Source organism: Arachis hypogaea, chromosome 4 (genome assembly GCF_003086295.3).
Source record: "Arachis hypogaea cultivar Tifrunner chromosome 4, arahy.Tifrunner.gnm2.J5K5, whole genome shotgun sequence".
Classification (NCBI taxonomy): Eukaryota; Viridiplantae; Streptophyta; class Magnoliopsida; order Fabales; family Fabaceae; genus Arachis; species Arachis hypogaea.
In genome coordinates, this window is record NC_092039.1 from 110,688,954 (window position 1) to 110,712,499 (window position 23,546).

Below are 23,546 nucleotides of genomic sequence, written 5' to 3' on the forward strand. Positions count from 1 at the left end.
CTTTAATTTATTTTTAAAACAAGAATGCTTAAATTACATAGTTTTGATCTTATATTATTGTACTATTTTAGTCTTACCAAAGAGGATGTTCTCAAGAACATCAAAAATTTACCAAGAAGAATTCTTGCTTACCCTGTTTCATATACTAAAGCATTTTTCATGTTGAAAATTTTTAGGTTTACCCTCAATCCTGGAATCGGGGTTCCGAAGGTCATAAATATATTTATTAAATGTTTAACTTATATCTTAATTAGTGCAAGTAAATATCCTTACTTTGTGTCATTTATGTTATCTATTTGATAATATCTTTAATACTGATATTAAATCTAATTAATCTATCAAGAAAAATATACTAAACTATTTTCAGAACCACAAAAAATAAAATTATTCGGAGAACCCAGATGCATTTCACAATTCTTCTTCCAACGGATGCGCTAACGCACAAAGTCCTCTTAGAAATAAAGTTTTGATTTTAAAAGTTTAGTAATCAATTGAAATAATTACTCATAATTATATGGAGTATTTGTCATTTATATTTTGCAAATAAATAAAAATGATTAGTACTTTTGAAACAAGTGGCTTTGAAGGGTATTCAAGGTGAAGCATCGAAAGTCTTTCTGGCAAAAAGGTAGAGTTTATAAGATGAGAGACCCATTAACTTAACACCTTATAGTTTTGAGTTTGATGTGATGTCTTCTCATTTTTTGTTCTCTCACTGGATTCTTTCCCAAAATCTCTCTGGTGGTTGAGAGCTCCTCCATGGTGGCCCAACAAGTGATATCAGAACCGATGGTGGCCCAACATGTGGTATCAGAGCCAATGGTGACCTAACAAGTGGTATCAGAGATAATGGTTAATCGATCTAACGGTATTGAAGGGTATTCAAGGTGAAGAATTGAAAGCTAATTATGATATGGAGTTACGATACCTTCTTCTTTTACCAGTTACGATACTTTCTTCTTTTACCTAGTTTGAAAGCTCTCTCACCTCGCAGTGTCCCCCTCGATAGCTATCTCATGGTCATGAGTTCACTGTCACAGTTGGAATTGGGCTCAACACCGGTGCAGATCTCAGTCTAGAAGCTAGTTTTGGTGGCCTCTATGGTCGCCGGGATCCAACTTGTCAACACTGTCCAGATAGCATGGCTAATACCAGGCTACTTGATTCTCGGAGTACTGGATAGATGGGCCTCTTTGGTGTGGCTCGTCAGCGCTGTTTCTAGTTCTGTTATCCATCCAATCCTCAGTTATTACAGCAATCGAGCAACCTGTAAACTCAGGCGGCACCGTCCTTTTAGCTTTGCGGGTGCCGTTGCTGTCACCATAGCTTTTTTGACAATTGGCTTTGCCACAGACATCGGCTACGCCTTTGGAGACAACTTCTCCGAGAAAAATCGGCCACGCGCCTTAGCCATTTTTGGGATCAGATTATGGATATTGGAGATTTCGATTAACATTATCAATGCCCTCTACAAAGACTTCCTTGATGACCTTGCCAGCAGAGACCAACGGACGATTAGACTGATATACACGTACGTCACATTCTTCATGGCAGTGGAAAATGAACTAGGTTACTTTGCCATTTTTTTTAGGAGATTCGATGATATGTTGTCATTCACGGTGACAGAAGCATGCCACGAACTCCGTGCAAATGTGAAAACCTTATCAATTTTCTCGATCCTTCTTCTACTGTTCTTGATGGCTGTGGCTCTGTCTTGCGTCCAAGACAAACCGGCATTACCTGAGGAGGAGTCACATAAGAGGGAAGAGGAAGATGATAGATGGGCAGTGGTTAAATGCATCCGAAAATATTCCAGACCATAAAGGGGCTGAAGAAATCGATGTTACAGCTGATGGCGGTTGTGGCATTCAATTGGGTGGCCTTGTTCGTGTTCTTCTGGTATATCTCTGATTGGATGGGGAGCGAGGTGTAGGATGAGGAGCATGGAAAGTTTTACTCTGTTACAATGCCATTATATACCATAGGCTTCTCGTATGGAGCTCGGTGTCTTATGATAACTTGGGCGGTTACGGGTCTTATGTCCTTGGCTGTGGAGCCCATTGTGCGAACGCTTGGTGGCGTCAAGAACCTTTGGGCATCTGAAAATTTTATTCTTGCTGATGGCTTGGCTATAACGCTTTACATCAGTAAGCTAGTTAAGGACGAGCGGCTCGAGCGCAATGATTTAACCTTTACTCGTGAGCCCTCCAACGGCATTCAGACTTGAGTCTTACGTTTTTCGGCGTTCTTGGCATTTTCCTTGCGGTAATTAATAATATCTTTTTATTGTATCAAATATAAATTGTATGTCATATTAGGATATATTCTTGTCTTAAATGATTATTCATTTTGACCTCAATAAAACTGACCATATGAATTTCTTACTTTTAGACATATTAACCATACTCTTATTTGGATTTCAAATAACATTGAGTGTTGCGCCTGCACTAGCATCCATCTACTCAAACGAGAATAGTGCAGGAAAAGGTATGATATTCACCGTAAATTATACACTACAAATAATGTTATACTAAAATAGGATGACATCCACTTTTTAGAAAAAATAAAGTAGAATATAATTTGTTTACAGATAAGCCATGACCAATAAGCAAAATATAACTCACTCACATTTGTTAGGAAAAAAATTAGAAACCAATTATCTTTTAGTCAAAACCACCATATTAGAGTATTTTTTATTTTATTTTGAATTTTCGTCAATTTATATGGAAAATTATAGTGAAAAAGTTGATCGGTTTTTTCATGTTGAAAATTTGCAGGTTTACCTCTCAATCTTACAATTGGGTTTCAAAGGTCAAAATATATTTATTAAATGTATAACTTATATATTAATTAGAGCAAGTAAATAGCCTTATTTTGTGTCGTTTATGTTATTTATTTGGAAAAATCTTTAATATTGATATAAAAGTTAATTAATCTATCAGGACAAATATACTAAACTATTTTTAGAACCACCGCTAAAAAATTTTTATTTGGCATAACTGAATTAACCAACAAGATATATGTATATATGTATGATGTAATGATGTATACAGATTATAGTGGCAACACTACGCCTGTCATGGTGTTACGTGTTTGGAAGTGAAAACCTGTCCACCTTCGAGGTAAGTGCAGTGGCAACTGCCGTGAGTGGCTGAATGACTATTTTTTTCTGCATTCTATGACGAGATCATATGCTATCAGAAGCGGCTAAAAAAGTTGTTCTCCCCATCGGTGATTTTCATTTGGTATATTTTCTTGTGTTGTTCCCTTATTTGGATTCAATGAAGTTGGTTTAGGATTGAGTTTAGAATATACCTAATTTATGAATGTTATATTTTTTTATATTAATATTATATTTGGACAATCAATAAAGGTAATTAAGATGATACTGAAATATAAACTTATAATCTCACTTTCTAAAACTAACATTTGTTTATGTAATCCTTTCACAGCATTTGTTTTACCTTTTTTTGCATTTTGAAACGTGCTATATGTATAAAATCATGTTTATTTTTCTGATTGGTAGAAACTCTGGCCTAGCACCACTATCATGATACTAGACATTTTTAAGTAAAACAAGATTGTTTGTTTGTTTTATTTATTGCATTTAATTTATTTTTTAAACTAGAATGTTTACATTGCATAGTTTTGATATTATGTTATTGTACTATTTTAGTCCTACCAAAGAGGATGTTCTCAAGAACATCAGAAATCTGCCATGAGGAATTCTTGCTTACACCGTTTCACATACTAAAGTATTTTTCATGTTGGAAATTTTTAGGTTTACCCCTCAATCTTGTAATTGGCGTTTCGATGGTCAGAAATATATTTATTAAATGTTTAACTTATATATTAATTAGAGCAAGTAAATATCCTCACTTTGTGTCATTTATGTTATCTATTTGATAATATCTTTAACACTGATATTAAATCTAATATCTATTAGAAAAAATATACTAAACTATTTTCAGAACCACAAAATAAAAATTATTCGGAGACTCCAGGAGCATTTCACAATTCCTCTCCCAGCGGACGTGCTAACGCACAAAGTGCTCTAAGAAAGAAAGTTTTGATTTTAAAAGTTTAGTAATCAATTGAAATAATTACTCATAATTTTATGGAGTATTTGTCAATTATATTTTTCAAATAAATAAAAAAGAATAGTATCTTTGAAACAAGTGGCTTTGAAGGGTATTCAAGGTGAAGCATCGAAAGTCTTTCCGGCAAAAAGGTAGAGTTTATAAGATGAGAGACCCATTAACTTGATACCTTATAGTTTTGAGTTGGATGTAGTGTTTTTTTAGTTTATGTTCTCTCACTGGATTCCTTTCCAAAATCTCTCTGGTGGTCGAGAGCTCCTCCATGGTGGCCCAACAAGTGATATCAGAGCAGGTGGTGGCTCAACAAGTGGTATCAGATCCGATGGTGACCTAATAAGTGGTATCAGAGATGATGGTTAATCGGTCTAGCGGTTTTGAAGGGTATTCAAGGTGAAGAATCGAAAGCTAGTTACGATATGGTGTTACGATACCTTCTTCTTTTACCAGTTAAGATACTTTCTTCTTTTACCTAGTTCGAAAGCTCTCTTACCTCGCAGTGTCCCCATCGAAAGTATCTCACGGTGATGAGTTCACCACCACAGTTGGAATCAGGCTCAACACCGGCACAGATCACAATCTGAAAGCTGGTTATGGTGGCCTCTATGGCCGCCGGGATCCACCTTGTCAATGCTATCTAGATAGTATAGCTAATATCAGGCTATGTGATTCTCGGAGTACTGGATAGATGGGCCTCTTTGGTGTGGCTCGTCAGTGCCATTTCTAGGTCTGTTCTCCATCCCATCCTTAGTTATTACAGTAACCGAGCAACCTGTAATCTCAGGCGGCACCGTCCTTTCAACTTTGCGGGTGTCGTTGCCGTCACCATAACTTTATTGACAATTGGCTTTGCCGCAGACATCAGCTACGCCTTTGGAGACAACCTCTCCGAGAAAAGTCGACCACGCGACTTAGCCATTTTTGGAATTGGATTATAGATGTTGGAGATTTCGATTAACATGATCGGTGTCTGCTGCAAAGACTTCCTTGATGACCTTGCCAGCAGAGACCAACGGACGATTAGACTGGCATACACATACGTCTCATTCTTCATGGCGGTGGGAAATGAACTAGGTTACTTCACCATCTTTTTTAGGAAATTCGATGATATATTACCATCCACGGTGACAAAAGCATGCCACGGGCTCTGCGCAAATGTGAAAATCATATCAATTTTTTCGATCCTTCTTCTACTGTTCTTGATGGCTGTTTCTCTGTCCTACATCCAATACAAGCCGGCATTACCTAAGGAGGAGTCACGTGAGAGGGAAGAGGAAGATGATAGATAGGCAGTGGTTAAATGCTTCAAGAAATATTTTGGACCATGAAAGGGCTGAAGAAACCAATGTTATGGCTGATGGCGATTGTGACATTCAATTGGGTGGCCTTATTCGGGTTCTTCTGTTACATCTTTGATTGGATGGGGAGCGAGGTGTACGGTAGGGAGCATGGAAAGCTTTACTCTATTGCAATGCCATTATATACCATAGGCTACTTGTAAGGAGCTCGGTGTCTTATGCTAACTCGGGCGGTTACGGGTCTTATGTCCTTGGCTGTGGAGCCCATTGGGCGAGCGCTTGGTGGCGCCAAGAACCTTTGGGCAGCTGAAAATTTTATTCTTGTTGGTGGCTTGGCTATGATGCTTTACATCACCAAGCTAGTTAAGGATGAAAGGCTCGAGTGCAATGATTTAACCTTTACTCGTGAGCCCTCCAACGGCATTCGGGCTTGGGTTTTGCACTTTTTCAGCGTTCTCGTCATTCCCCTTGCGGTAATTAATAATATCTTTTTATCGTATCATATATAAATTGTATGTCATATTAGGATATATTCTTGTCTAAAAATAATTATTCATTTTGACCTCAATAAAAGTGACTCTCCTGGTCCCTGCGGAAAGTAAAAAGAATTTAAAGTTCTTCCTTTCGGGAAGGGAAGATTAGGAAAATCCTATTGCAATTTTCTCCAGACCCCCGGAAAAGCATGAAAAAAAGGCTCGAATGGTACGATCCCGCCGTCACCCCAGAATGAAAGGGGTGATCTCGTAGTTCTTGGTCTGTGAAGATACGTTGTTACTTTTAGACATATTAACCGTACTCTTATTTGGATTTCAGATAACATTGAGTGTCGCGTCTGCACTAGCATCCATCTACTCAAACGAGAATCGGGCAGGAAAAGGTATGATACTCACCGTAAATTATACACTACAAATAATCTACTTAATATACTATAACTGGGTTTTTCCCAGCTAATAAAAGTGACTTGTCGATTCCTCATGAATCCATTTTTCCATCAAAATGAATGCACTATTTTCTCTTCTAAGTTTATTTTATAAAAATATCTTTATTATACTTATACTATAATTTGCATTTAAGTAATAATGCATAATTATACTAATTTAGGAAAATATCTTTATTATAGTTACATAAAATCAACATTCAATCCATTATTAAACTACTTATCAATTATCTATCGAAAATATTTTTAATAATAATAATAATAATAATAATAATAATAATAATAATAATAATAATAATAATAATAATAATAATAATAATAATAATAATAATAATAATAATAATAATAATAATAATAATAATAATAATAATAATAATAATAATAATAATAATAATAATAATAATAATAATAATAATAATAATAATAATAATAATAATAATAATAATAATAATAATAATAATAATAATAATAATAATAATAATATGGATAAGTATTGTTTTGGTCCCTACCGATGAGGGTCAGAATCGAAGCCCTCCCAACATAATTTTTTATTTAGAATATTTCTTAACGTTTTTTCGTATTAAAATCGTCCAATTTAACAATAATTTTTTGTTTTTGTATTTTTGACAGAGACAAATACTCAGGAAAAGACGTTTAAAACGTGGGGTTTGATCTCATTCATTGAATAGATTATTATATATTAAATTTTTGACACGTGACATAGATTAAATGAGTCATATTCTTAAAATTATTAATTTGACCCTGATACCAATTTTTTAATTTGTTTACAATTTCAATTTTTAATGAAAATTTTATTAGAGGTTTGCTTTATTTAGGATTGTTTTTTATAAATTTTATAATACTATTTTTCTGTTTTTATTTAATTATCATTTTGATATTTTATTCGATCTTATCTCGTGCATGACACGGGTAATTACACTTGTATCAAAATGAATTATAGTAAAACAAATATTTAGATTACACAACTCAAAATCACTTTTAAATAAAAAAAAATTTACCAAAATAAACATCAACTTAAATAATTTTTTATATTATCCTATTATTTTAATTTAGATATTTGAATAGATATTATTAATTAAGTTTATAATAAAATTATTATTTACTTACTAAGACAAAAATAATATATAACAATTGATAAAATATATTTTTAAGTAAAACTTTCTTGATGACCTTGCCAGCAGAGACCAGCGGACGATTAGACTGGCAAACACATACTTCTCATTCTTTATGGCAGTGAGAAATGAACTAGGTTACTTCGCCGTCTTCTTTAGGAGATTCGATGATATGTTGTCATTCACGGTGACAAAAGCATGCCACGGACTTTGCGTAAATGTGAAAACCTTATCAATTTTCTCGATCCTTCTTCTTCTATTTTTGATGGTTGTGGCTCTGTCCTGCGTCCAAAACAACCTGACATTAAATGAGGAGGAGTCACGTGAGAGGGAAGAGGAAGATGATAGATGGGCAGTGGTTAAATACTTTTGGAAAAATTTCGGACCATGAAGTGGCTGAAAAAAACTAATGTTACGGCTGATGGCGGTTGTGGCATTCAACTAGGTGGCCTTGTTCTCATTCTTCTGGTACATCTCTGATTGGATGGGGAGCGAGGTGCACAGTGGGGAGCATGGAAAGCTTTACTCTGTTGCAATACCATTATATACCATAGGCTACTGGTATGGAGCTCGGTGTCTTATGCTAACTTGGGCGGTTACGGGTCTTATGTCCTTAGCTGTGGAGCCCATTGGGCTAACGCTTGGTGGCACCAAGAACCTTTGGACAGCTGGAAATTTTATTCTTAATGGTGGCTTCCCTATGACGCTTTACATCAGCAAGCTAGCTAAGGACGAGCGGCTCAAGCGCAATAATTTAACCTTTACTCGTGAGCCCTCCAACGGCATTCAGGCTTGGATCTTGTGTTTTTTCGACGTTCTCGGTATTTTTCTTACGGTAATTAAATAATTAATATGTTTTTATCATATCAGATATAAATTATATGCCATATTAAGATATATTCTTGACTTAAATGATTATTCATTTTTACCTCAATAAAATTGACTATGTGAATTTCTTATTTTTAGACATATTAACCGTACTCTTATTTGGATCTCAGATAACATTGAGTGTCGCACCTGCACTACCATCCATCTACTCAAACGAGAGTGGTGCAGGAAAAGGTATGATACTCACCGTAAATTATACACTACAAATAATATACATAATATACTAAAACTAGGTTTTTCCCCAACTAATAAAAGTGAGGTGTCAATTCCTCATGAATACATTTTTCCGCCAAAATGAATGCACTATTTTCTCTTCTAAGTTTATTTTATAAAAATATCTTTATTATACTTATACTATAATTAGCATTTAAGTAATAATGCATAATCATACTAATTTATGAAAATATCTTTATTATAGTTATATAAAATCAATATTTAATGCATTATTAAACTACTTATCAATTATCAATCGAAAATATAATAATAATAATAATAATAATAATAATAATAATAATAATAATAATAATTATTATTATTATTATTATTATTATTATTATTATTATTATTATTATTATTATTATTATTATTATTATTATTATTATTATAGGGATAAGTATTGTTTTGGTTCCTAACGTTGAGAGTCAGAATCGAAATCATCCACAACATAATTTTTGATTTAGAATCTACCTTAACGTTTTTTTCGTATTAAAATCGTCCAATTTAACTATAATTTTTTATTTTGTATTTTTGCCAGAGACAAATACTTTGGCAAGGACGTTTAAAACATGGGGTTTGATCTCATTCACTGAATAGGTTATTATATATTAGATTTTTGACACGTGACATAGATTAAAAGAGTTATATTCTTAAAATTATTAATTTGACCCTGATACCAATTTTTTTAATTTGTTTACAATTTAAATTTTTAATGAAAACTTTGTTAGAAGTTTGCTTTATTTATTATTGTTTCTTTTATAAATTTTATAATACTATTTTTTGTTTTTATTTAATTATCATTTTGATATTTTATTCGATCTTATCTCGTGCATGGCACGTGCATGGTATGGGTAATTACACTTGTATCAAAATGAATTATAGTAAAACAGATATTTAGATTACACAACTCAAAATCACTTTTAAATAAAAAAATTACCAAAATAAACATCAACTTAAATAATTTTTTATATTATCCTATTATTTTAATTTAGATATTTGAATAGATATTATTAATTAAGTTTATAATAAAATCAATATTTACTTACTAAAACAAAAATAATATATAACAATTGATAAAATATATTTTTAAGTAAAACTTTCTTGATGACCTTGCCAACAGAGACCAACAGACGATTAGACTGGCTTACACGTACTTCTCATTCTTCATGGCAGTGAGAAATGAACTGGGTTACTTCGCCATCTTTTTTAGGAGATTCGATGATATGTTGTCATTCACGATGACAAAAGCATGCCACGGGCTCTGCACAAATGTGAAAACCTTATCAATTTTCTTGATCCTTCTTCTTCTATTCTTGATGGCTGTGGCTCTTTCCTGCGTCCAAGACAAGCCGGCATTACCTGAGCAGGAGTCACGTGAGAGGGAAGAAGAAGATGATAGATGGGCAGTGGTTAAATGCTTTTGAAAATATTTCAGATCATGAAGGAGCTGAAAAAACCGATGTTACCGCTGATGGCGGTAGTGGCATTCAACTGGCTGGCCTTGTTCTGGTTCTTCTGGTACATCATTGATTGGATGGGAGCGAGGTGTATAGTGGGGAGCATGGAAAGCTTTACTCTGTTGCAATACCATTATATACACAGGTATGGAGCTCGGTATATTATGCTAACTTGGGTGGTTACGGGTCTTATGTCGTTGGCTGTGGAGCGCATTGGGCGAGCGCTTTGTGGCGCCAAGAACCTTTGGACAGCTGAAAATTTTATTCTTGTTGGTGGCTTGGCCCTGACGCTTTACATCTGCAAGCTAGCTAAGGACGAGTGGCTCAAGCGTAATGATTTAACCTTTACTCGTGAGCCCTCCAACGGCATTCAGGCTTGGGTCTTGCATTTTTTAGCATTCTCGGCATTTCTCTTACGGTAATTAATATCGTTTTATCGTATCAGATATAAATTGTATGCCATATTAAGATATATTCTTGTCTTAAATGATTATTCATTTTTACCTCAATAAAATTGACCATGTGAATTTCTTACTTTTAGACATATTAACCGTACTCTTATTTGGATTTCAGATAACATTGAGTGTCGCGCTTGCACTTCCATCCATCTACTCAAACGAGAGTGGTGCAGGAAAAGGTATGATACTCACTGTAAATTATACACTACAAATAATTTACTTAATATACTAAAACTGGGTTTTTCCCCAGCTAATAAAAGTGAGGTGTTAATTCATCATGAATCCATTTTTCCACCAAAATGAATTCACTATTTTCTCTTCTTAGTTTATTTTATAAAAATATCTTTATTATACTTATACTATAATTAGCATTGAAGTAATAATGCATAATCATACTAATTTAGAAAAATATCTTTATTATAGTTATATAAAATCAATATTTAATGCATTATTAAACTACTTATCATATATCCATCGAAAATATTTGTAATAATAATAATAATAATATGATCATTATAGGGATAAGTATTGTTTTGGTCCCTAACATTGAGGATCAGAAACGAAATCCTTCCCAACGTAATTTTTTATTTAGAATCTTCCTGAACATTTTTTTCGAACTAAAATCGTCCAATTTAACAATAATTTTTTGTTTTTGTATTTTTGCCAGAGACAAATACTTAGGCAAAGACGTTTAAAACGTGGGGTTTGATCTCAATCGTTGAATAGATTATTCTATATTAGATTTTTGACACGTGACATAGATTAAATGAGTTATATTCTTAAAATTATTAATTTGACCCTGTTACCAATTTTTTAATTTGTTTACAATTTAAATTTTTAATGAAAATTTTGTGAGAGATTTGCTTTATTTATTATTGTTTTTTATAAATTTTATAATACTATTTTTTTGTTTTTATTTAATTATCATTTTGATATTTTATTCGATCTTATCTCGTGCATGGAACGTGCATGGCACGTGCATGGCTCGGGTAATTACACTTGTATCAAAATGAATTATAGTACAACAAATATTTAGATTACACAACTCAAAATCACTTTTAAATAAAAAAAAATTTACTAAAATAAACATTAACTTAAATAATTTTTTATATTATCCTATTATTATAATTTAGATATTTGAATAGATATTATTAATTAAGTTTATAATAAAATCAATATTTACTTATTAAAACGAAAATAATATATAACAATTGATAAAATATATTTTTAAGTAAAACTTTCTTGATGACCTTGCCAGCAGAGACCAACGGACGATTAAACTGGCATACACCTACTTCTTATTATTCATGGCAATGAGAAATGAACTGGAGTACTTCGCCGTCTTCTTTATGAGATTCAATGATATGTTGCCATTCACAGTGACAAAAGCATGCCACGGGCTCTGCGCAAATGTGAAAATCTTATCAATTTTCTCGATTCTTCTTCTTCTATTCTTGATGGTTATGGCTCTGTCTTACATCCAAGACAAGCCGGCACTACCTGAGGTGGAGTCACGTGAGAGGGAAGAGGAAGATGATAGATGGGCAGTGGTTAAATACTTCTGGAAATATTTCAGACCATGAAAGGGATGAAGAAATCGATGTTACGGCTGATGGCGGTTGTGGAATTCAACTTGGTGGCCTTGTTCTGGTTCTTTTGGTACATCTCTGATTGGATGGGGAGCGAGGTGTACAGTGGGGAGCATGGAAAGCTTTACTCTGTTGCAATACCATTATATACCATAGGCTACTGGTATGGAGCTCGGTGTCTTATGCTAACTTGGGCGGTTACGGGTCTTATGTGCTTGGCCGTGGAGCCCATTGGGCAAGCACTTAGTGGCACCAAGAACCTTTGGACAGCTGCAAATTTTATTCTTGCTGGTGCCTTAGCTATGACGCTTTACATCAGCAAGCTAGCTAAGGACGAGCGGCTGAAGCGCAATTATTTAACCTTTACTTGTGAGCCCTCCAACGGCTTTCAGGCTTGGGTCTTGCGTTTTTTCGGTGTTCTCGGCATTTTCCTTACGGTAATTAAATAATTAATATCTTTTTATCGTATCAGATATAAATTGTATGCCATATTAAGATATATTCTTGTCTTAATGATTATTCATTTTTACCTCAATAAAATTGACCATGTAAATTTCTTAAGTTTAGATATATTAACCGTACTCTTATTTGGATCTCAGATAACATTGAGTGTCGTGCCTGCACTACTATCCATCTACTCAAACGAGAGTGGTGCAGGAAAAGGTATGATACTCACCGTAAATTATACACTACAAATAATCTACTTAATATACTAAAACTAGGTTTTCTCCCAACTAATAAAAGTGAGGTGTCAATTCCTCAAGAATACATTTTTCCGCCAAAATGAATTCACTATTTTCTCTTCTTAGTTTATTTTATAAAAATATCTTTATTATACTTATACTATAATTAGCATTTAAGTAATAATACATAATCATACTAATTTAGGAAAATATCTTTATTATAGTTATATAAAATCAATATTTAATGCATTATTAACATACTTGTCAATTATCAATCGAAAATATTTTTAATAATAATAATAATATGATAATTATAGGGATAAGTATTATTTTGGTTCCTAACGTTGAGGGTCAGAATCGAAACCATCCCCAACATAATTTTTGATTTAGAATCTTCCTTAACATTTTTTTCGTATTAAAATCGTCCAATTTAACAATAATTTTTTGTTTTGTATTTTTGCCAGAGACAAATACTTAGGTAAAGACGTTTAAAACGTGGGGTTTGATCTCATTCACTGAATAGGTTATTATATATTAGATTTTTGACACGTGACATAGATTAAATGAGTTATATTCTTAAAATTATTAATTTGACCCAGATACCAATTTTTTAATTTGATTACAATTTAAATTTTTATTGAAAACTTTGTTAGAGGTTTGCTTTATTTATTATTGTTTTTTTATAAATTTTATAATACTATTTTTCTGTTTTTATTTAATTATTTTGATATTTTATTCGATCTTATCTCATGCATGGAACGTGCATGGCACGGGTAATTACACTTGTATCAAAATGAATTATAGTAAAACAAATATTTAGATTACACAAATCAAAATCACTTTTAAATAAAAAAATTTCTAAAATAAACATCAACTTAAATAATTTTTTATATTATCCTATTATTTTAATTTAGATATTTGAATAGATATTATTAATTAAGTTTATAATAAAATCAATATTTACTTACAAAAACGAAAATAATATATAACAATTGATAAAATATATTTTTAAGTAAAACTTCCTTGATGACTTTGCCAGCAGAGACCAACGGACGATTAGACTGGCATACTCGTACTTCTCATTATTCATGGCAATGAGAAATGAACTGGATTACTTCGCCGTCTTCTTTAGGAGATTCGATGATATATTGTCATTCACAGTGACAAAAGCATGCCACGGGCTCTGCGCAAATGTGAAAACCTTATCAATTTTCTCGATCCTTCTTCTTCTATTCTTGATGGTTGTGGCTCTGTCTTACGTCCAAGAGAAGCCGACATTACCTGAGGAGGAGTCACGTGAGAGGGGAGAGGAAGATGATAGATGGGTAGTGGTTAAATACTTCTGGAAATATTTTGGACCATGAAGGGGATGAAGAAACCGATGTTACGGCTGATGGCGGTTGTGGCATTCAACTAGGTGGCCTTGTTCTGGTTCTTCTGGTACATCTCTGATTGGATGGGGAGCGACTTGTATAGTGGGGAGCATGGAAAGCTTTATTCTGTAGCAATACCATTATATACCATAGGCTACTGGTATGGAGCTCGGTGTCTTTTACTAACTTGGGCGGCTACGGGTCTTATGTCCTTGGCTGTGGAGCCGATTGGGCGAGCACTTGGTGGCGCCAAGAACCTTTGGGCAGCTGGAAATTTTATTCTTGCTGGTGGCTTGGCTATGACGCTTTACATCAGCAAGCTAGCTAAGGACGAGCAGCTTAAGCGCAATGATTTAACATTTACTCGTGAGCCCTCCAACGGCATTCAGGCTTGGGTTTTGCCTTTTTTCGGCGTTCTCGGCATTTTCCTTACGGTAATTAAATAATTGATATCTTTTTATCGTATCAGATATAAATTGTATGCCATATTAAGATATATTCTTGTCTTAAATGATTATTCATTTTTACCTCAATAAAATTGGCCATGTGAATTTCTTACATTTAGACATATTAACCGTACTTTTATTTGGATCTCAGATAACATTGAGTGTCGCGCTTGCACTAGCATCCATCTACTCAAACAAGAGTGGTGCAGTAAAAGGTATGATACTCACCGTAAATTATTCACTACAAATAATCTACTTAATATACTAAAACTAGGTTTTCCCCAACTAATAAAAGTGAGGTGTCAATTCCTCAAGAATACATTTTTCCGCCAAAATGAATTCACTATTTTCTCTTCTTAGTTTATTTTATAAAAATATCTTTATTATACTTATACTATAATTAGCATTTAAGTAATAATACATAATCATACTAATTTAGGAAAATATCTTTATTATAGTTATATAAAATCAATATTTAATGCATTATTAACATACTTGTCAATTATCAATCGAAAATATTTTTAATAATAATAATAATATGATAATTATAGGGATAAGTATTGTTTTGGTTCCTAACGTTGAGGGTCAGAATCGAAACCATCCCCAACATAATTTTTGATTTAGAATCTTCCTTAACGTTTTTTTTGTATTAAAATCGTCCAATTTAACAATAATTTTTTGTTTTGTATTTTTGCCAGAGACAAATACTTAGGTAAAGACGTTTAAAACGTGGGGTTTGATCTCATTTACTGAATAGGTTATTATATATTAGATTTTTGACACGTGACATAGATTAAATGAGTTATATTCTTAAAATTATTAATTTGACCCAGATACCAATTTTTTAATTTGATTACAATTTAAATTTTTATTGAAAACTTTGTTAGAGGTTTGCTTTATTTATTATTGTTTTTTTATAAATTTTATAATACTATTTTTTTGTTTTTATTTAATTATCATTTTGATATTTTATTCGATCTTATCTCTTGCATGGTATGGGTAATTACACTTGTATCAAAATGAATTATAGTAAAACAGATATTTAGATTACACAACTCAAAATCACTTTTAAATAAAAAAAATTTACCATAATAAACATCAACTTAAATAATTTTTTATATTATCCTATTATTTTAATTTAGATATTTGAATAGATATTATTAATTAAGTTTATAATAAAATCAATATTTACTTACTAAAACAAAAGTAATATATAACAATTGATAAAATATATTTTTAAGTAAAACTTCCTTGATGACCTTGCCAACAGAGACCAACGGACGATTATACTGGCTTACACGTACTTCTCATTCTTCATGGCAGAGAGAAATGAACTGGGTTACTTCACCATCTTCTTTAGGAGATTCGATGATATGTTGTCATTCACAGAGATAAAAGCATGCCACGGGCTCTGCACAAATGTGAAAACCTTATCAATTTTCTCGATCCTTCTTCTTCTATTCTTGATGGCTGTTGCTCTGTCCTGCGTCCAAGACAAGCCGGCATTACCTGAGAAGGAGTCACATGAGAGGAAAAAGGAAGATGATAGATGGCAAGTGGTTAAATGCTTTTGGAAAAATTTCGGACCATGAAGGGGCTGAAGAAACCGATGTTACGACTGATGGCGGTTGTGGCATTCAACTGGGTGGCCTTGTTCTGGTTCTTCTGGTACATCATTGATTGGATGGAGAGTGAGATGTACAGTGGAGAGCATGGAAAGCTTTACTCTGTTGCAATACCATTATATACCATAGGCTACAGGTATGGAGCTCGGTGTATTATGCTAACTTGGGTGGTTACGGGTCTTATGTCATTGGCTGTGGAGCCTATTGGGTGAGCGCTTGGTGGCGCCAAGAACCTTTGGACAGCTGGAAATTTTATTCTTGCTGGTGGCTTGGCCATGACGCTTTACATCAGCAAGCTAGCTAAGGACGAGCGGCTCAAGCGCAATAATTTAACCTTTACTCGTGAGCCCTCCAACGGCATTCAGGCTTGGGTCTTGCGTTTTTTCAGCGTTCTCGGCATTTCTCTTATGGTAATTAATATCGTTTTATCGTATGAGATATAAATTGTATGCCATACTAAGATATATTCTTGTCTTAAATGATTATTCATTTTTACGTCAATAAAATTGACCATGTGAATTTCTTACTTTTAGACATATTAACCGTACTCTTATTTGGATTTCGGATAACATTGAGTGTCGTGCTTGCAGTACCATCCATCTACTCAAACGAGAGTGGTGCAGGAAAAGGTATGATACTCACCGTAAATTATACACTACAAATAATCTACTTAATATACTAAAATTGGGTTTTTCCCTAGCTAATAAAAGTGAGGTGTCAATTCCTCATGAATCCATTTTTTCACCAAAATGAATGCACTATTTTCTCTTCTAAGTATATTTTATAGAAATATCTTTATTATACTTATACTATAATTAGCATTTAAGTAATAATGCATAATCATACTAATTTAGAAAAATATCTTTATTATAGTTATATAAAATCAATATTTAATGCATTATTAACATACTTATCAATTATCAATCGAAAATATAATAATAATAATAATAATAATAATAATAATAATAATAATAATAATAATAATAATAATAATAATAATAATAATAATAATAATAATAATAATAATATGATAATTATAGGGATAAGTATTGTTTTGGTTCCTAACGTTGAGGGTCAGAATAGAAACTATCCCCAACATAATTTTTTATTTAGAATCTTCCTTAACATTTTTTTTGTATTAAAATCGTCCAATTTAACAATAATTTTTTGTTTTGTATTTTTGCCAGAGACAAATACTTAGGCAAAGACGTTTAAAACGTGGGGTTTGATCTCATTCACTGAATTGGTTATTATATATTAGATTTTTGACACGTGACATAGATTAAATGAGTTATATTCTTAAATTTTTATTGAAAACTTTGTTAGAGGATTGCTTTTTTTATTACTGTTTTTTTATAAATTTTATAATACTATTTTTCTGTTTTTATTTAATTATAATTTTGATATTTTATTCGATCTTATCTCGTGCATGGCACGTGCATGGTATGGATAATTACACTTGTATCAAAATGAATTATAGTAAAATAGATATTTAGATTACACAACTCAAAATCACTTTTAAATAAAAAATATTTACCAAAATAAAGATCAACTTAAATAATTTTTTATATTATCCTATTATTTTAATTTAGATATTTGAATAGATATAATTAATTAAGTTTATAATAAAATTAATATTTACTTACTAAAACAAAAATAATATATAATAATTGATAAAATATATTTTTAAGTAAAACTTCCTTGATGACCTTGCCAGCAGAGACCAACGGACGATTAGACTGGCTTACATGTACTTCTCATTCTTCGTGACAGAGAGAAATGAACTGGGTTACTTCACCATCTTCTTTAGGATCTTCGATGATATATTGTCATTCACGGTGACAAAAGCATGCCACGGGCTCTGCACAAATGTGAAAACCTTATTAATTTTGTCGATCCTTCTTCTTCTATTCTAGATGGCTGTGGCTCTGTCCTGCGTCCAAGACAAGCTGGCATTACCTGAGGAGGAGTCACGTGAGAGGAAAGAGGAAGATGATAGATGGGTAGTAGTTAAATACTTTTGGAAATATTTTGGACCATGAAGGGGCTGCAGAAATCGATGTTACGGCTGATGGCGGTTGTGGCATTCAACTGGGTGGCCTTGTTCTGGTTCTTCTAGTACATCATTGATTGGATGGGGGAGCGAGGTGTACAGTGGGGAGCATGGAAAGCTTTACTCTATTGTAATACCATTATATACCATAGGCTACAGGTATGGAGTTCGGTGTATTATGCTAACTTGGGTGGTTACAGGTCTTATGTCGTTGGCTGTGGAGCCCATTGGGTGAGCGCTTGGTGGCGCCAAGAACCTTTGGACAGCTGAAAATTTTATTCTTATTGGTGGCTTGACTATGACGCTTTACATCAGTAAGCTAGCTAAGGATGCGCGGCTCAACCGCAATGATTTAACCTTTTCTCGTGAGCCCTCCAACGGCATTCAGGCTTGGATCTTGCATTTTTTCGGCATTCTCGGCATTTCTATTATGGTAATTAATATCGTTTTATCGTATCAGATATAAATTGTATGCCATATAAAGATATATTCTTGTCTTAAATGATTATTCATTTTTACCTCAATAAAATTGACCATGTGAATTTCTTACTTTTAGACATATTAACCGTACTGTTATTTGGATTTCGGATAACATTGAGTGTCGCGCCTGCACTACCATCCATCTACTCAAACGAGAGTGGTGCAGGAAAAGGTATGATACTCACCGTAAATTATACACTACAAATAATCTACTTAATATACTAAGACGTTTAAAACATGGAGTTTGATCTCCTTTGTTGAATAGTTTATTATATATTAGATTTTTTACACGTGACATAGATTAAATGAGTTATATTTTTAAAATTATTAATTTGACCCTAATACCAATTTTTTAATTTTTTTATAATTTAATTTTTAATAAAAATTTTATTAGAGGTTTCGTTTATTTATTATTATTTTTTATAAATTTTATAATACTATTTTTCTATTTTTATTTAATTATCATTTTGATATTTTATTCGATCTTATCTCGTGTATGGCACGTGCTTGGCACGGGTAATTATACTTGTATCAAAATGAATTATAATAAAACAAATATTTAAATTACACAACTCAAAATCACTTTTAAATAAAAAAATTTTACTAAAATAAACATCAACTTAAATAATATTTTATATTATCCTATTATTTTAATTTAAATATTTAAATAGATATTATTAATTAATTTTATAATAAAATCAATATTTACTTACTAAAACAAAAATAATATATAAAAATTGATAAAATATAATTTTTAAGTAAAACTAAAAATAATATATATATATATATATATATATATATATATATATATATATATATAATATTTGCTCTTACATTTATGTTTAAACATTCCTACCATAAACAAAAACATCAGAATAAAACTCTCCACAAACACAAAATAGTGGCCACAGCTTTCAACCCACCAAACTTCTCTCTTAGAAACACAACGCCTCCCAAAACATTCATCAACAATAGTGCCATCATGGAAATCCTCCCGTCAACGACGACGTCATCCGACCATTCTCGCCGTTACACCTTTGGGTTTTTCTCTGCTCGAATTCAATGCGAGAATGATATAGCTCAACGTCACTGTTTTGAGATTCGAAAAGATTATCTTTTGTTTCACGATGGTGACGGAGAGAATGAGATTGAAACCAAGCTAAGAAGAAAGAAGAAGCGATGACGGAGAGAATGAGATTGAAACCAAACTGAGAAAAGAATATTATTAATTTCAAGCATGATTTTGACGAAGATCGATAAAGTTAGAATCTTTTTGTTGAAATCGGTAAAGGGTTCTCGGACGGTGAATTTGATGAGGGAATGGGAATAAGCAAGAGAGAAATACTTGCACGCTGAACTCAAGTTGATACCCATTTGCTTGAACCTTTGTGGGTGAAAAAATACTTTGAGAACATGCTTGAAGATATGAAATCCACAAAGAGGAGAAAGTAATTCAAAACTAGAAGGGACTTGTACCTTTGTATAAATTTTTGTTCTATTGTTGTATGTAGTTCTTCTTGTGTTGTCTTGTTGTCCATTTCTGATTCATCTTCTTTTTCTTTTTCTTCAATGTTGATGAATTTGATTTCAAGGACTTCGTAATTCTTGTTTGATAAACACACACAAAAAACTTATGAAAGCACAAAATTTATTAGATATAATAATGATAATCATCTAGACTCTAATCTATTTGTAATAACAAAGATATTATTTGAAAAGGTTATTAATTAGTTCTATATTAAAATTAATTTTTCATCAACAAAATAAAATGTGTTAATTATTTTTAAAAAATAATGTCAAAATAATGCCTATAATTTTTATATATATAAGAAGTAAATTAAAAGTGTATGTATTGAAGTTATGTCTAAATTGAGTGTATGGAAAAATAGTCTCCCCCCCAAAAAAAAAAAGACATCCTTCAAGATGTACTAATTGTTTAAAAATTAAAATCATACCTATATGTATCTTTGTTAGTGCATGCTTCTGAAGTTAGCAAGATATCATCTCATAAAATTAGATATCTCATGAATAGTAAAATAAGTCAGCTTTTTATTAATGGCTATTAAATATAAATATAACTATAAAAAGTATTTTCATAATAACGAACATCATTAAAAAGTTGAAAATTTGGATTTATTCAATAATGCTTATTTGTAACAATAATTTTTTGTTTTGGTATTTTTGTCAGAGACAAATACTCAGATAAAAACGTTTAAAACGTGGGGTTTGATCTCATTCGTTGAATAGATTATTATATATTAGATTTTTGACACGTGACATAGATTAAATGAGTTATATTCTTAAAATTATTAATTTGACCCTGATACTAATTTTTTAATTTGTTTACAATTTAAATTTTTAATGAAAATTTTATTAGAGATTTGCTTTATTTATTATTATTTTTTATAAATTTTATAATACTATTTTTCTGTTTTTATTTAATTATCATTTTGATATTTTATTCGATCTTATCACGTGCATGGCATGGATAATTACACTTATATTATACTAAAATAGGATGACATCCACTTTTTAAAAAAAGTAAAGTAGAATATAATTTGTTTACAGATAAGTCATGACAAATAAGCAAAATATAACTCAAATATTTTTTAGGAAAAATAATTAGAAACCAATTATCTTTTAGTCAAAACCACATATTAGAGTATTTTTTATTTTATTTTGAATTTTCGTCAACTTATATGAAAAATTATAGTGAAAAAATTGATCTACTTTTTCATGTTGAAAATTTACAGGTTTACCTCTCAATCTTACAATTGGGGTTCCGAAGGTCAGAATATATTTATTAAATGTATAACTGATATATTAATCAGAGCAAGTAAATAGCCTTATTTTGTCTCGTTTATGTTATTTTTTTGGAAATATCTTTAATACTGATATAAAAGCTAATTAATCTATCAGGGCAAATATACTAAACTATTTTCAGAACCACTCTTAAAAAAAATTTATTTAGAATAATTGAATTAACCAACAAGATGTATGTATGCATGATGTAATGATGTATGGAGATTATAGTGGCAACACTAAGCCTGTCATGGAACAATGTATTTGGAGGTGGAAACCTGTCCACTTTCAATGTAGGTGCAGTGGCAGCCGCCGTGATCGGCTGAATGACCATTTTTTTCCTGCATTCTACGACAAAATCATACGCTATCAGAAGCAGCTAAAAAAGTTGTTCTCCCATCGGTGATTTTCATTTGGTGTATTTTCTTGTGTTGTTCTCTTATTTGGATTCAATGAAGCTGGTTTAGGATTGAGTTTAGAATATACCTAATTTATGAATGCTATATTTTCTTTTTATATTAATATTGTATTTGGACAATCAATAAAGGTAATTAAGATGATACTGATATATAAACTTATAATCTCACTTTATAAAACTAACATTTGTTTATGTAATCCTTTCACAGCATTTGTTTTACTATTTTTAGCATTTTAAAACGTGCTATTGGTCTAAAATCATGTTTATTTTTCTTGTTGGTAGAAACTCTAGCTTAGCACCACTATCCTGATACTAGACATTTTTAAGTAAAACAAGATTGTTTGTTTGTTTTATTTATTGCCTTTAATTTATTTTTTAAACAAGATTGTTTACATTGCATAGTTTTGATCTTATATTATTGTACTATTTTAGTCCTACCAGAGAGGATGTTCTCAAGAACATCAGAAATCCGCCAGGAGAAATTATTGTTTACCCCGTCTCACAAACTAAAGCATTTTTCATGTTGGAAATTTTTAGGTTTATCCCTCAATCTTGCAATTGGGGTTTCAAAGGTCAGAAATTTATTTATTAAATGTTTAACTTATATATTAATTAGAGCAAGTAAATATCCTTACTTTGTGTCATTTATGTTATCTATTTGATAATATCTTTAATAGTGATATTACATCTAATTAATCTATTAGAAAAAATATACTAAACTATTTTCACAACCACAAAAAAATTATTTGGAATAACTGAATTAGCCAACAAGATGTATGTATGTATATTGTATGCAGATTATAGTGGCAACAGTAAGTCTACCATGGAACAACGTGTTTGGAGGTGAAAACTTGCCCACCTTCCTGGTAGGTGCAGTGGCAGCCGCCGTGAGCAGCATGGCAATTTTTTGCTGCCTTTTACGACACAACCATACGCAATCAGAGGCGGCTAAAAAGGCTGTTCTCCCATTGGTAGTTTCCATTATGTGTATTTTCTTGTGTTGTTTTCTTATTTGGATTGAATGAAGCTGGTTTAGTATTGAGTTTAAAATATACTTAATTTATGAATGTAATATTTTCTTTATAGTAATATTATATTTAGACAATTAATGAAGATAATTAAGATGATACCAAAATATAAACTTATAATCTCACTTTCTAAAACAAATATTTTTTTATAAAATCCTTTCACAACATTTATTTTACCCTGATTAGCTTTTTGAAAACGTGTTATATGTATAAAACCATGTTAATTCTTCTGGCTAGTAAAAACTCTGGCTTAGCACCACTATCCTTATACTAGACGTTTTTAAGTAAAACAAGATTGTTTGTTTGTTGTATTTATTGCCTTTAATTAGTTTTTTAAATAAGAATGTTTATATTGCATAGTTTTGATCTTATGTTATTGTACTATTTTAGTTCTACTAGAGAGGATGTTCTCAAGAATATCAGAAAAATGTCAGGAAAAATTCTTGCTTATTACGTCTCACATACTCATGCATTTTTCATGTTGGAAATCTTCAGGGTTACCTCTTGTTTCGAAGGTTACCTGAAATGTTGAGGTCGATCTCGAGCGAGATCTTCTGGCTTGATC

General features: G+C 31.7%; 5 protein-coding genes across 5 annotated transcripts; all 5 read left to right on the forward strand.

Moving 5' to 3' along the window:
* Positions 1 to 1,100: 1,100 nt before the first annotated feature.
* Positions 1,101 to 1,823, forward strand: LOC112795175 (sucrose transport protein SUC2-like). Its single transcript, XM_025837121.1, has one exon. It carries the CDS (start codon positions 1,101 to 1,103, stop codon positions 1,821 to 1,823), a length of 723 nt encoding a protein of 240 aa, XP_025692906.1.
* A 3,212-nt stretch (positions 1,824 to 5,035) lies between these two features.
* LOC112795176 (sucrose transport protein SUC9-like) lies at positions 5,036 to 5,386 on the forward strand. The gene has a single exon (XM_025837122.1). It carries the CDS (start codon positions 5,036 to 5,038, stop codon positions 5,384 to 5,386), a length of 351 nt encoding a protein of 116 aa, XP_025692907.1.
* Positions 5,387 to 5,613: 227 nt separating this feature from the next.
* On the forward strand, positions 5,614 to 9,993 carry LOC112795177 (sucrose transport protein SUC1-like). The gene is made up of 6 exons (XM_025837123.1): positions 5,614 to 5,868; positions 6,209 to 6,272; positions 7,588 to 7,823; positions 7,911 to 8,300; positions 8,464 to 8,527; positions 9,743 to 9,993. Exons 1-6 carry the CDS (start codon positions 5,614 to 5,616, stop codon positions 9,991 to 9,993), a joined length of 1,260 nt encoding a protein of 419 aa, XP_025692908.1.
* A 2,103-nt stretch (positions 9,994 to 12,096) lies between these two features.
* Positions 12,097 to 13,234, forward strand: LOC140184211 (sucrose transport protein SUC1-like). The gene is made up of 3 exons (XM_072234518.1): positions 12,097 to 12,510; positions 12,673 to 12,736; positions 13,221 to 13,234. The coding sequence occupies exons 1-3, from the start codon at positions 12,097 to 12,099 to the stop codon at positions 13,232 to 13,234; spliced, it is 492 nt and encodes a 163-aa protein (XP_072090619.1).
* A 610-nt stretch (positions 13,235 to 13,844) lies between these two features.
* LOC112795178 (sucrose transport protein SUC1-like) lies at positions 13,845 to 16,167 on the forward strand. Its single transcript, XM_025837124.1, has 4 exons — positions 13,845 to 14,081; positions 14,174 to 14,563; positions 14,727 to 14,790; positions 15,899 to 16,167. The coding sequence occupies exons 1-4, from the start codon at positions 13,845 to 13,847 to the stop codon at positions 16,165 to 16,167; spliced, it is 960 nt and encodes a 319-aa protein (XP_025692909.1).
* The last annotated feature ends 7,379 nt before the right edge of the window (positions 16,168 to 23,546 follow it).

What these genes read in the sequence shown, in the direction of transcription:
- LOC112795175 (XM_025837121.1), top strand. Translation starts at nt 1,101, where the DNA reads ATGGTCGCCGGGATCCAACTTGTCAACACTGTCCAGATAGCATGGCTA.
- LOC112795178 (XM_025837124.1), top strand. Translation starts at nt 13,845, where the DNA reads ATGGCAATGAGAAATGAACTGGATTACTTCGCCGTCTTCTTTAGGAGA. An exon ending in GAGAGGAAGATGATAGATGG is followed by an intron (nt 14,082 to 14,173) that starts GTAGTGGTTAAA and finishes GCATTCAACTAG; the next exon opens with GTGGCCTTGTTCTGGTTCTT. An exon ending in TTCTCGGCATTTTCCTTACG is followed by an intron (nt 14,564 to 14,726) that starts GTAATTAAATAA and finishes TTTGGATCTCAG; the next exon opens with ATAACATTGAGTGTCGCGCT.
- LOC140184211 (XM_072234518.1), top strand. Translation starts at nt 12,097, where the DNA reads ATGGCGGTTGTGGAATTCAACTTGGTGGCCTTGTTCTGGTTCTTTTGG. An exon ending in TTCTCGGCATTTTCCTTACG is followed by an intron (nt 12,511 to 12,672) that starts GTAATTAAATAA and finishes TTTGGATCTCAG; the next exon opens with ATAACATTGAGTGTCGTGCC.
- LOC112795176 (XM_025837122.1), top strand. Translation starts at nt 5,036, where the DNA reads ATGTTGGAGATTTCGATTAACATGATCGGTGTCTGCTGCAAAGACTTC.
- LOC112795177 (XM_025837123.1), top strand. Translation starts at nt 5,614, where the DNA reads ATGCTAACTCGGGCGGTTACGGGTCTTATGTCCTTGGCTGTGGAGCCC. An exon ending in AAGATGATAGATGGGCAGTG is followed by an intron (nt 7,824 to 7,910) that starts GTTAAATACTTT and finishes GCATTCAACTAG; the next exon opens with GTGGCCTTGTTCTCATTCTT. An exon ending in CGAGAGTGGTGCAGGAAAAG is followed by an intron (nt 8,528 to 9,742) that starts GTATGATACTCA and finishes TCTTCATGGCAG; the next exon opens with TGAGAAATGAACTGGGTTAC.